Here is a 14,216-nt window from a genome sequence, read left to right as displayed (position 1 = left end):
AAGGTCTGCACAAAGCTAAAGTGCTTGCAATAAAATTTAAGGACAGGAAGGATGTTAATATACTAACCACCATCCATGACGAAAGCATGTCAGACGTCACTGTCCGAGGCAGAGTACAGACCAAACCTGTTTGCATCAGGGCTTATAAAATGCACATGGGGTGTTAATTTGGCTGATCAGCTGACGCAGCCATATCTTATCTTAAGAAAGACAAAAACCTGGTATAAAAAGGTGGCTATCTACCTGATGCAAGTAGCGACACATAATTCATTTTTACTCTTTAAAAAAATAAATCCAGAAAGAAACACCTTTCTCCAATTTCAGTTCAAGCTGATTTCCACAATAATTTATGGAGATGGTTGGAGAAGTTTCAACAACGGTGCCAGAGGAGTCCAGACATTTTATTTTTAAGATACCGCCAACTGCAAAAAAACACAAATCCCCTGAAATGTTGCTGGTTCTGTTATAAAAAAGGGAAAATGACAGACACCCCTTTGCACTGTTTTTTTTTTCTTTTGAAAGCAGCACATTATAGTTAGTCAGTTTCCTTCCCCCAAATCTCCACTTAGATTCTTTTTGCAGGAGTTAGTTTAGAGAATGCTGCTAAAGGTGCATTTGATACCTGCACATTTGGTTAAAAAAGTTTTATGGTAGTAACATATAACTGGCTGGCCAAAACCAGATGACGTGTGCATAAAAAGCAGAATTCAAAAATTACCACCATGCACGTTCTCTGAAATTTGTTTAGCACAATGGTTGGGGGAAGGATGTGAAAACACCTCATATACAATACCCTGGAATGTCTACTTTATAAAAATATTAACTTTCATGATGTTAACATTAACTGGGGGATGCAAAAATATGCCAAACTGAAGATAGGCCAAGCATACCTATATATGAAGTTGAAAAACTGATATGTACAAGTCTCGATTGTGGCCTTTTAGCCCCCAAACAACCCAGCAAACCTATGCATGGGTGATATCACTGTACTCAGGAGATGTTTCTGAACACATATTGGGGTGTTGTTTGGCAGTGATACATAACAGGACCTGTTAATTCATGCCTAAAGTACAATGTATGTGTCAAAAAACACGAAGAAAATTACTACCCAAAAGTTTGCCAAAGGCTGGTGGTAGAATTATTGCATGAAAAGTATTAAACTACCACCATTCAAAATACCCTGAGTTGTCTACTTTTCAAAAATATATGGTTTGATGGGGGTAAAATAAATTGGCCCAAATAGGACAGGGGCGCCGGTTTACTACATGTCAAAATTCCAAGTTGGAAAATGGATATGCGCACCTGCCAGATTGGGCCTTTTAGCCCCCAAACAATCTGACAAGCCTATGCATGGGTGGTATCACTGTACTCAGGAGATGTTGCTGAACACATATTGGCGTGTTGTTTGGCAGTGACACATAACACGATCTGTTAATTCATGCCTAAAGTACAATGTGTGTGAAAAAAAACACACAAAAAAGGACTACCTAAATGTTTGACAAAGTCTGGTGTTAGAATTAGTGCATGGAAAGTGTTAAAAAACCACCATTTGAAATACCCTAGGGTGTCTACTTTCCAAAAATATATAGTTTGGTGGGGGTAAAATACATTGGCCGGCTTTACAAATGTCCCAAATAGGACATGTGCGCAGGTTCACTACATGTCAAAATTCCAAGTTGGAAAATGGATATGCGCACCTACCAAATTGGGCCTTTTAGCCCCCAAACAACTCAACAAGCCTATGCATGGGTGGTATCACTGTACTCGGGAGATGTTGCTGAACACATATTGGCGTGTTGTTTGGCAGTGACACATAACACGATCTGTTAATTCATGCCGAAAGTACAATGTGTGTGAAAAAAAAACACACAAAAAAGGACTACCTAAATGTTTGACAAAGTCTGGTGGTAGAATTAGTGCATGGAAAGTGTTAAAAAAACACCATTTGGGGGGCGGAGCCTAGCTGCAGAGCTGTACAGACGTGTGCTGCTTGAGCTCCTGCGGCTGGCACACTACAATCAACAAATATGCCAAGCCAAATACCTACTGGGCTGCAAAATCGTGCCAAGCTTGTTCCTGACACGCTGGTGGTTCCGGGGATGTCTCTCACAAGACTCTCCTCCACGGGCAAATGTGACTCGAGGCTTTGCGGCCTACCAGTGATCGAACCGAGGAGAGACGGCCGCTCTCCCACGGCTTTAACTGGAGGTACAAATCGACTAATGTTGTCCCCCCCCCTATGGACCGGCGGGGGTTATCCCGGTCCTGCATGGCATGCTCGACACAATCTGGCGGCAGACACCAACCGCACGGAGCAAACGGCTGTCGCATCCCACAAGCAGCCACGATCCCCATGGGCGCCCAAGATGGCGGTCGCACGCGGCCCACACACTACAATGCTCCCCATAGAGTGGACACTCCAACGACTGGACGAGCTGTTTGCCCAATTCTGGGCCAAACTAGAAAAACGGGTGACAAACAAGCAGAGTCCAAAGCACGGAGGCACCCGGAGGGGCGCAGGCCCGAGAAAGAAGGGCCTACAAAGGGGCGCAGAACGTACCCGACACGCTACCAAACCCAAGCGCAACCCGCATGGACCAGGGGACTTGGGGGTACTCACCCCGCAGCTATCCTCACGCAGACGGAGAATCACCCGCTACAGACGGCAATCAAGCACCAGGACCCTCCGCCGCCCACGTGGCGAGAGAGACTTTGACTCACCGAGCCCCCAGATCCATGGCTTAAAGACACCGGCCCTTACACTGACCCAAGACCGAAAGGGCGAAATACGTTGCCTCCTTCAATCAATAACCCTGGAGAAGCCATCAGCCCCCAGCATGGGAGTCGGTTGACACCGGACTGAATAATTGCAGCGAGCGGCCGCTGGCGGCAACAACAGCCGAGAGCCATGCAATATTAACAGGACTGAGTGCTATTTATCTTGAGGGACTCTACAGTTTTGTGCAACACAAGCAACCTTTATTGTTGGTTTATGCATGCCTCACACGCTTAGCCAGCCACTATGTCACGCTAGGCTTTCCCTCTTGAGCCTGCACCCTTTTAGACCCCCTGCCTAGACCCACAGCTCAACCTGTTTCAATGTGCCAATACAAAGAGCACTTTCCTAACACACATCTGACAGACAAGACAATATACAGGGAATGTGCTGGGGAATAAGGGACCTCACAATAAGGCTGACCAACCTAATAAGCCATTTAACAAACAACCACCATCACACACATAACTCACTCGACCAGTCAGATGTACGGCTCACCTAATTGTTAGTCTGCCTCTCATGTACACCATGCATCATCTTTACCCAGTAAAAAAGCACATATAGTCAGCCAGTATAGCTTGTTCTCGCATCACATGTTTGTTGTCACTCCACTGACTATTGTTCGTTTATTTTTTCTTGACTATCTTATAAAAAAAAAAAAAATGTGCAACTATATCTTGTGCCACAATTGTTAAACCGTGTTTTAGCTTGGTACATGCTACTGCTGTTGTGGCAAAGCATGAAAGCTTGTAATAATAACTCTTGCACGAAAAAATAAAGAATTAAAAAAAAAAAAAAAAACACCATTTGAAATACCCTAGGGTGTCTACTTTCCAAAAATATATGGTTTGGTGGGGGTAAAATACATTGGCCGGCTTTACAAATGTCTCAAATAGGACATGTGCGCAGGTTCACTACATGTCAAAATTCCAAGTTGGAAAATGGATATGCGCACCTACCAAATTGGGCCTTTTAGCCCCCAAACAACTCAACAAGCCTATGCATGGGTGGTATCACTGTACTCGGGAGATGTTGCTGAACACATATTGGCGTGTTGTTTGGCAGTGACACATAACACGATCTGTTAATTCATGCCGAAAGTACAATGTGTGTGAAAAAAAACACACAAAAAAGGACTACCTAAATGTTTGAAAAAGTCTGGTGGTTGAATTAGTGCATGGAAAGTGTTAAAAAAAACACCATTTGAAATACCCTAGGGGTCTACTTTCCAAAAATATATGGTTTGGTGGGGGTAAAATACATTGGCCGGCTTTACAAATGTCCCAAATAGGACATGTGCGCAGGTTGACTACTTGTCAAAATTCCAAGTTGATAAATGGATATGCGCACCTGCCAGATTGGGCCTTTTAGCCCCCAAACAATCTGACAAGCCTATGCATGGGTGGTATCACTGTACTCGGGAGATGTTGCTGAACACATATTGGCGTGTTGTTTGGCAGTGACACATAACACGATCTGTTAATTCATGCCTAAAGTACAATGTGTGTGAAAAAAAACACACAAAAAAGGACTACCTAAATGTTTGACAAAGTCTGGTGTTAGAATTAGTGCATGGAAAGTGTTAAAAAACCACCATTTGAAATACCCTAGGGTGTCTACTTTCCAAAAATATATAGTTTGGTGGGGGTAAAATACATTGGCCGGCTTTACAAATGTCCCAAATAGAACATGTGCGCAGGTTCACTACATGTCAAAATTCCAAGTTGGAAAATGGATATGCGCACCTACCAAATTGGGCCTTTTAGCCCCCAAACAACTCAACAAGCCTATGCATGGGTGGTATCACTGTACTCGGGAGATGTTGCTGAACACATATTGGGGTGTTGTTTGGCAGTGACACATAACACGATCTGTTAATTCATGCCGAAAGTACAATGTGTGTGAAAAAAAACACACAAAAAAGGACTACCTAAATGTTTGAAAAAGTCTGGTGGTTGAATTAGTGCATGGAAAGTGTTAAAAAAAACACCATTTGAAATACCCTAGGGGTCTACTTTCCAAAAATATATGGTTTGGTGGGGGTAAAATACATTGGCCGGCTTTACAAATGTCCCAAATAGGACATGTGCGCAGGTTGACTACTTGTCAAAATTCCAAGTTGATAAATGGATATGCGCACCTGCCAGATTGGGCCTTTTAGCCCCCAAACAATCTGACAAGCCTATGCATGGGTGGTATCACTGTACTCGGGAGATGTTGCTGAACACATATTGGGGTGTTGTTTGGCAGTGACACATAACACGATCTGTTAATTCATGCCTAAAGTACAATGTGTGTGAAAAAAAAACACACAAAAAAGGACTACCTAAATGTTTGACAAAGTCTGGTGTTAGAATTAGTGCATGGAAAGTGTTAAAAAACCACCATTTGAAATACCCTAGGGTGTCTACTTTCCAAAAATATATGGTTTGGTGGGGGTAAAATACATTGGCCGGCTTTACAAATGTCCCAAATAGGACATGTGCGCAGGTTCACTACATGTCAAAATTCCAAGTTGGAAAATGGATATGCGCACCTACCAAATTAGGCCTTTTAGCCCCCAAACAACTCAACAAGCCTATACATGGGTGGTATCACTGTACTCGGGAGATGTTGCTGAACACATATTGGCGTGTTGTTTGGCAGTGACACATAACACGATCTGTTAATTCATGCCTAAAGTACAATGTGTGTGGAAAAAAAACACACAAAAAAGGACTACCTAAATGTTTGACAAAGTCTGGTGTTAGAATTAGTGCATGGAAAGTGTTAAAAAACCACCATTTGAAATACCCTAGGGTGTCTACTTTCCAAAAATATATGGTTTGGTGGGGGTAAAATACATTGGCCGGCTTTACAAATGTCCCAAATAGAACATGTGCGCAGGTTGACTACTTGTCAAAATTCCAAGTTGATAAATGGATATGCGCACCTACCAAATTAGGCCTTTTAGCCCCCAAACAACTCAACAAGCCTATGCATGGGTGGTATCACTGTACTCGGGAGATGTTGCTGAACATATATTAGTGTGTTTTTTGGCAGCAAGACATAACAGGATCTGTAAGTTTATACCTGAATTGCAATGTATGTGAAAAAAAATAAAATAAATAAATACCTATGTGAAGTTTGGCATAGACTGGTGGTAAAATGGATGCATAGAAAGTGTCAAAATATACTTAGATATATACCCTGGGTTGTCTACTTTAAAAAAATATATATACATGTGGAGTGTTTTCCAGAGATTTATGACAGATAATAGTGTTACAATGTCACGAGTGATACATTTTTAAAATGTATGTTTTGAAACCGCCATATCCTACTTGTACCTATAGCCCTATAACTTGCAAAAAAAAAGCAAAAAATCATGTAAACACTGGGTATTTTTAAACTCAGGACAACATTTTGAATCTATTTAGCAGTTTTTTTCATTCGCTTTTGTAGATGAGTAAAAGATTTTCCAAGTAAAAGTCAAAAAACACGTGTTTTTTTAAATTTTTTATCATATTTTTTCATTTTTTTAAATTAAATTACATGAGATTATATAAATAATGGTATGTAAAGAAAGCCCCTTTTGTCCTGAAAAAAACAATATATAATTTGTATGGGAACAGTAAATGAGAGAGCGGAAAATTACAGCTAAACACAAACACCACAAAAGTGTCAAAAAGATGCCTGTCGCAAATGTACAACATCGCAAAAAAAGTCCAGTCCTTAAGGGGTTAAATCAATTAGGAATAATATCCACATATTCATTTCAGTGAATAGACAACTTTGCCAGCTAATGTTGCTTAATTGTAGCTACTAAGGTAGACATATTTTACAGCCACCAATCATATCCATAATTCCCTGTTTCGTTTCTTTTTAATTTTAATATTTTTTTTAAAAAAAGAAAACTTTTTGAATGTTGATGTTTAAATACAGTTATTTACAAAATCAAAATTACAAATTATTTTAACATGAAATATAGTAGTAAAAATATGAGGCGTTGAGCACATCTTGAAAGTCAGTAGTAAATGTTGAGACCAGCCACTGCACACACATTTCCAAGTACACCTACATCCCCCTTTGGGCCATGAACCAGAATTTCTATAAGGAACCTCAGCTCCTCTATCTTAGAATGCCAAAGGTTCAATTGGGGGAAAATGTCTTGCCACCTGAATAAAGGTGTTAATTTTAACAAAGTTAAGAATGTGTATCGTCATTGCTTTATTGTCATTTTTAATGTAATTATACTTTTTTTCCTTCAACAGAATGCCACTGATGCAAGACAGGATAAGAAAGACGAGTAACTTATACTTTGCTGCGTGACTGTGAAGGAAGTTTGTTGGAAAACTGCTTTAGTTGTTTCATATGGTGCAATGTTTTGTTTATTTACTGCTTACAGAATATGTTTGGGCACAGAGGATGTTCAGGGCCTGTAAGCAAATACTTTAACGCCTAACGTGTTAATTGTTAGCAGTGTTGAAAACAAGCAAAATTCATTGCATGACCAGGCATTAGATCACACTTGGGTGGTTATGTTGAGGTTATATATATATTGAGAATAGTATGAGCACTTATGGAATGTTCCTACAGTTTGCCCCAGTTGTAGAATTTTGCCCTAGAACTTTTTTTTTTTTGCATAGACTTGTGTGCAAGGAACCTCTATGGTGTTAGGAATACAAACCTGTATTCCTAAATCTTGAGTGTCCCTATCTCTGGGTATATATAGTCCCGTCACCATGTGTCATAAAAATTAATGCAATAAAAGTTTTACTTGCCTATTTCCAGCGACAAGACTCCCATCTCTCCGTCCCTGCAACATAATTGGCCTCCTCTGGTGGAGGTTCAATCAGTTCTCCTCACAGATAACATTGGGAAGCTGATGCACATGCTTTCCTATAAGCTTTAATGTCACGTGACAACTTTAATGACACGTGAGTTGTACTCTGTTAATACAGTGGAAGCGCCTCTAGTGGCTGTCAGAAAAACAGCCACTAGAGGAGAATTTACCCTGCAATGTAAGCACTGCAGTTTCTTTAAAAAAAAAAGTAAAATAAATTTTACATTGCAGGGTTAAAGAACAGGGTCACTGCACTATACATCACTTTATTGAGATGAAGTGGTTTGGGTATCTTTAGTGTCCCTTTAAACAGAAGAGCTCTACAAGCATCCACCAATTTATCAGACTGCTGCTGACTGGTATAATATCTGGGACACAGCTGATGTTTGTATAGAGTATAAAGGCTTAATGCCAATAATTATCCTTATTGATTGAATGAATCACCATGAATTTTTCACAGCATCATTAATGTTGAAATCAAATTTACTGTTCTTTGTGCATGAGTTTTTGCCTGTTAGATATTTGCTTTTGGAAAAAAAGGTGTAATTAAGTGCAGTTTTTTCAGCTCTTAGACTTATTGCAAAGTTCTTTTTACTGCTACAGTCATTAACCAGCTGTAGATGGCTTATATATAGATATGTACCAATTTAATAAATGAATTTTCTGTCAAAAGCCAACCACACATATACCTCTATCCACACGTATTTTGCTTCTTGGAAGTTCTTAGTTTGGATTAGGTTATATATGTAGCCAAATATATAAATATTTCATATTTTAAACTGTGGATTTTTTTGTTGTTGAAAACTGCACACACTTATATGCACACACATTCATTTCACGCTGTGAAAATGTGCTTTATTTTTGAAATCTGAATATATCCAGGTTTTTTTATTTAAAGTTTTTGCAAATGTATGTAAATATACACTCTTGCTCAAATTAACAAATATTTTTAAGAATCGTGTTTTCTCTGATACATTTCATTTTAAAATGATTTCATGCCTGTTGACATGTATAGATTTTTAAACATATATTTTGGTAACATACAAAATAAAGTCCTGCCCTTAAACTCAAACAATTTCCAGGTGGCAGCAATGACTATAGTACATATCAGCCCCAATACTTGCAATAAAAAAACAAAACAAAGAAAAAAATTAGTTGCCCACTATCCCAACCAAATCCCCATGCACTATTAAATAACTGGAGGTGTTTAGTTTTTTTTAATATCACTCCAATGGCCATTAAATTGTACGCTCATCTGCCATGTCAAGGCAAAAACTCTTTGTTGGGGAGTCCTACACTAATAATTCATATAAATGGCAAAAATGGCAGCCTATTTGTACTGTTAGTTATTCTAAAGTCTCAAAATCTAGGCACCTTAACCACCTATATTCACTCTGATGGCTATGATGCAATTGGCTTTCAATAAGATGTTTGGAAACTGTATTTGAAAACATCTCTACAGACAAGTCTTCACCTTTCCCAGTTGATGTCGAAGCAGGAATCTACTTTGATTTTACAAATATTTGTACGCGCACTGTGAGGGTGTATGCCTTTAAAATAGCTTACTTTAGGAGCTCTAAGGATGGCTTGACAGATCACATTATCCATGTAAATGTTCTAAATATCTGATATATTGTATCTATCGTTGGGCAAACAAATCTGCTTTTGAAGAAAACAAATAATTCCCTTTTTGTAAATGTCAAAGCTGAAAAGGAAGTGTTGCTGATCTTCATTATGCTAGCCTTAGTTATATAAAAAATCACTTCTCCAGTTTGCCGGGAGTGTTTCACCTACAAACGTGCAATAGAAAGATGTAAGAATGTTCTAAAAGGGATATTAAAAAAAACTTCAAGTAAGTTTGTGAAATATTTTCCTAGGGAGGACTGCTGTGTTGTGATGTGGAGTCTTGTTGGTGGGATCTGCAAAATAGCAATGATTTTAACTGGTGAAAGTTTTACTGTATTTGATCTCATGGGGGGGGGGGGGGGGGGGGGGTTTATGTCACAAACTGGTCATGCCAGCTATACAATTCAATACCATGTTTTCCTAGGTCGAATTGCTCAGAAACATCAGTCCATAGTGCCTTTTTATATTTGATATTGGTGCAGGGCCGTCTTTAACACAGGGCAAAAGGGGCAGCTGCCCTGAGCCCTGTCATCCTAGGGGGCCCAAAGCAGCTGCCCCTTTAGTCTGCCGGCCGTCATGGTGCGCGCGGCCCGTGTGGAACTACCACCGCGGGCCACACACGATGAGGGGGCCCATCGGGTGGCCCATGATCTAAGGGCCACCCGATGGCAATGTATTTTCGGGGGCCCGGTCAGCGCTGCAGCGCTTTAACCCCTTAAGGACACATGACGTGTGGGACACGTCATGATTCCCTTTTATTCCAGAAGCTTGGTCCTTAAGGGGTTAAAAGCGTAACCCTATGATGTTACAATGTTGGGAGGAGGTCACTGCCTCCCAGCATTCACCGAGCACCACGCGGGAGGAGAAGGGAGTCAGATCTCACACTCATCAGCCTGAGGCAGCCACTGGACCCCTGGGGAGTCACAAGAGGGTGACTAAACAATGTAAATTTTGCATGTTTGTATGTGTGTCTGTATGTGTATCTGTTTGTAAGTGTGTCTGTGTATCTGTTTCTATGTGTATTTGTTTTTGTGTGTCTGTGTATCTGTTTGTTTGTCTTTGTGTATCTGCATGTGTGTCTGTATCTGTGTGTGTGTGTCCATTTGTGCATCTGTATGTCTTTCTGTGTGTCCGTATGTGTATCTGTATGCCAATCTGTGTGTCTGTATATGTATCTGTGTGTCTGTATGCATATATGTGTATCTGTGTGTTCGTATGCCTATCTGTGTCTCTGTATCTGTTTGTACGTGTGTAACTGTGTGTCTGTATGCGTATCTGTTTGTCTGTATGTTTATCTGTGTGTGTATTTGTATGTGTATCTGTGTGTGTATGTGTATCTGTGCATGTAAATGTTTGTCTGTATGTGTGTACATGTGTGTATCTAAATTTGCATCATTCTGTGTCTGTGTATCTGCATGTGTGTCAGTGTGTGTCTGTATCTGTATGTGTGTTAGTGTATGTCAGTGTATATCTGTGCATCTGTATATATATATATATATATGTATGTTGTTGTGTGTATGTGTATCTGCATGTGGGTCCGTGTATGTATCTGTATGTTATTGTGTGTATCTGCATATTTGTCAGTGTATTTGTCTGTTTATCTATATGTGTGCTAGTGTGTCTATTTATCTGCATGTTTGTCAGTGAGTGTATCTGTGCATCTGTGTATCTGGATGTGTGTAAATGTGTATCTGCATGTGTGTCTGTGTATGCACTTGTGTGTCTGTGTATCTGTCTTTGTATGTCTGTACCTGTGTATGTGTGTATCCCTATGTATGTCAGTGTTTGCATCTGTATGTGTGTCAGTGTGTGTATTTTGTCTTTTTGAGTGTGGCTAAGTGTGTTTTTGTTTGTTTGTTTGTTTGTTTTTTGTGTGAGGGGGTGGAGTGCGTGAATGCATGCTATGCCTAAGGGGCCCAAGCAAATACCTGCCCAGGGTCCAATCAGTATTAAAGACTGCCCTGTATTGGTGTATTTGACTGTCGCTTTTAGAGCCCATCATTTTTCTATTAGAGGGGGCAACTACACTTTTCTTTTAACTTATCCAATAATCTTAAGAGTTTAAGTACATTTTGTAATCATGCATCTGATAAACATGAAACTTTAGAGCGATCTGTGTAAGAATTAAAGGGACAGTATAGGCATCATAAGGCACCATAACAACTTCATCTACATGAAATTATGATGCCAGGAGGTCCCCTGGCGCATTCATACCTTTAGGGGATAAACGTTTTCAAACGGTTTAACCCCGAAGTTGCCTCCATTGCTGATCTCGCCCTCCCCTTCCCCACACAGCGGCATCCAGCTTCTGAAATTCTAGATTCAGAAAGCATGGAGTGCCGCTTGGAAAAGGTACGGATCCCGTTAAAGAAATACTCCAGAGTGGATTTGGCCATGCTAATCATGCAATACAAATAATGCAATACAAATGTAGGTTAATATTAAAAAGTCCTTTACTGTGTTTCTACTTCTTAATTTTAATTCCAGCAAGGAAGTGAATAAAATATACCAGGCAGTTTGCTGTGCATTTCTGCAGGATACACTACTATGCATATGTTTTACATCCACATACCTGTCCAATGCATTACCCATGAATAGAAGATTTGCATACTTATGTGAAATAGCAGCAGTGGCTTCTATTTACTCAAATACAAGTGAATGGATGCCTTTAAACTTAAGAGGGGAACTTAATGTGGGGGGAAAAAGCTTCACCTCAAAAGCATGAAAACTCATGTTATAGCGTCAAGGGTAGGAATAGAAGTAGAAAATAAAGTTTGCCACCTGAGTGTTTTATGTTACTTAAAAAAAAAAAAAAAAACAGATTTATTATTTTTTTATTGATGGTCTTCAATCCTTAAACTGAAATATTTCATGGACATGAGTCATGGCGTAATTAGTTTTGCATTGAAATTGCCCTTTCTGCGCGCTAGTTAAATGTGACTGAATTTATTTTCCATTTAGAGTATACATCACAGTATGTTGTTCTACAGTTCACAGCAAATGTGATATGTTTACAAGTTTGTTGATTTTTTTTTTTCCACTTTGACGTGTTTTCAAAATATATGGAATTATATGTTTACAATTCTGCTTGTCATTTTTAAATGAAATTATATTAATAAAGGTTTTGCACTGCTTGAAATTATTTACACTTTGGTCTTAAGTCAATATTTTAAATTGCAGAGTTTATTGCGTCTAATCATCATGTCATTATTTTTTTTTTTTTTTTTACAAACAAATTATCAAATTATCAAAAAAGCAGCATAAAACTCAGTACCACCTAGATTCTTCTAGCAGACTGTCAGATAGTGAAGTATGATTTATCACTCCAGAGAACACATTTCTACTAGAGTTCTGCATTATAATAAAATTTGGTTCTTCTGAATGGATTCCTCTGGGGAAAAAAATATGTAATTCCAATGACCCAAATTGTGATTGCAGTTTCTGTTCGAATTGGTTTGTCTATACATTTTTTTTTTAAGGGATATATCAAGCAAACAGTGAAACTGTTTAATTTCTACTACTCCGGAGTAAAGTGTCAGCAGGCCTGGACTGGTCATGAGGCAAACTGGGCATATTCACGGTGGGCAGTGATGGCCATGGGTCGAGGCCAACAGGAAAGATCAAAGGATATCCCCTGCTGGCCAATGCAGAGCTGGCACTATCCAAGCCTTGCTGTGTGCCATGACAGACTGCTGGGGAGATTAACTCCTTAATGACCAACAAAAAACTTACTCGATTGCTGCCGTTCCCTCGCCGGCGATCGGTGTTTCTCCCGGTCTGGGGGGACTGCCTGACAGTCCCCCCTCAGCAAATTAGGCCCTGTGTGCCATGTGATCGCTCTGAAAGAGTGGTCACATGGCTGCAATAGGCGTTCCATAGTGCTGCCTGCAGGGGGATGCCTGAACGTACTAGTCTCCCTTTTTCTGTAAAATCCTAAAAAAAATTATAAAAATAATAATAATATATGTATGTATGCATATATATATATATATATATGAATACATATATTATATCTACAAAATTATAAACGCAACACTTTTGTTTTTGCCCTCATTTTTCATGAGCTGAACTGAAAGACTTTTTCTATGTAACCAAAAGGAAAAGACAGAAAATATCCCTTAAGCAGGGAGTATGAAGTGTGTCCTGAAAATAGCCAGAGAGGGGATAACCCAAAATATTAGCTTACAAAAGAAAAAGTGATCCTAGGGCAGAAATGTTCAGGAAACACGGATAGGATATATGAGAGTTTTGTGTTACTGATAAAAACCATAAGTTTATTAGTCATCATAAACAAAGACAAACAAAATAATAATAAAAAACACACTACCCCAAAAGTAAAAACCTAAAGAGGAGATAATGAAGCTCAGTAGGCCAGGAAGGGGAGGCCAAATCAAGTGGCAATACCAGAGGTTAGATACTCCTATATGGCATATGAGCCACGTATAGAAGGAATAAGAATAGCTATAAAGCCTATAATGGAGGCTAGGTAGATCTCCCAGTATCCCTAGTGTGAAGCCAATCAGTTGTCAAGTCTTAGAGCTGATAATATACACACTGAATAGACATTTAGCTAAACACTCTAGCCCTATTGACCCAGATATAGCAGATTTCTTGGTATAGCAAATCTCTTGGTATACAATAATGAACAGCTACTTTCAAGTGATTATTCACACTATGCTGTTGCATATCATGTGCTAAAAGCTATCCATTGCTAATCCTGTGTATAGGAAGGCTATTGAGTCATTAGGAGGCTAAGCCCCTTTCTAAACTGTGCTTAAATCCAGCTTCTACTCCCCATAAATTAAATTAACACCCCAAACAGTGCTAAAATAAAAGTGCTGTGAGTTTAAAAAATCATAATAAGCCTAACGCGTTTCGGCGCTTAAACCAGCACCTTTCTCAAAGGCTATCAATGAGGACACTAACCTGAGCATGTATTTGTACCTGAAGCGGCATTGTGCAGAGCCAATCCACGAGACAATGGGCGGCGTT

The 14,216-nt window shown here is 39.5% G+C and overlaps 1 protein-coding gene across 1 annotated transcript in view; it reads left to right on the top strand.

Moving 5' to 3' along the window:
• BCAP29 (B cell receptor associated protein 29) overlaps positions 1-7,265 on the top strand; it is a 38,295-nt gene extending 31,030 nt beyond the window's left edge. The window contains exon 8 of the mRNA XM_063448110.1: positions 7,027-7,265. Coding sequence (XP_063304180.1) covers positions 7,027-7,065 — 39 coding nt within the window. The 3' untranslated portion in view covers positions 7,066-7,265. The remainder of the gene's footprint in view (positions 1-7,026) is intronic.
• The last annotated feature ends 6,951 nt before the right edge of the window (positions 7,266-14,216 follow it).

The sequence above is a fragment of the Pelobates fuscus genome, chromosome 3 (assembly GCF_036172605.1).
Source record: "Pelobates fuscus isolate aPelFus1 chromosome 3, aPelFus1.pri, whole genome shotgun sequence".
In the NCBI taxonomy this organism is placed as follows: domain Eukaryota; kingdom Metazoa; phylum Chordata; class Amphibia; order Anura; family Pelobatidae; genus Pelobates; species Pelobates fuscus.
The sequence above is the reverse complement of the archived record's forward strand: the minus strand, read 5'-3'. Positions and strand labels throughout refer to the sequence as shown.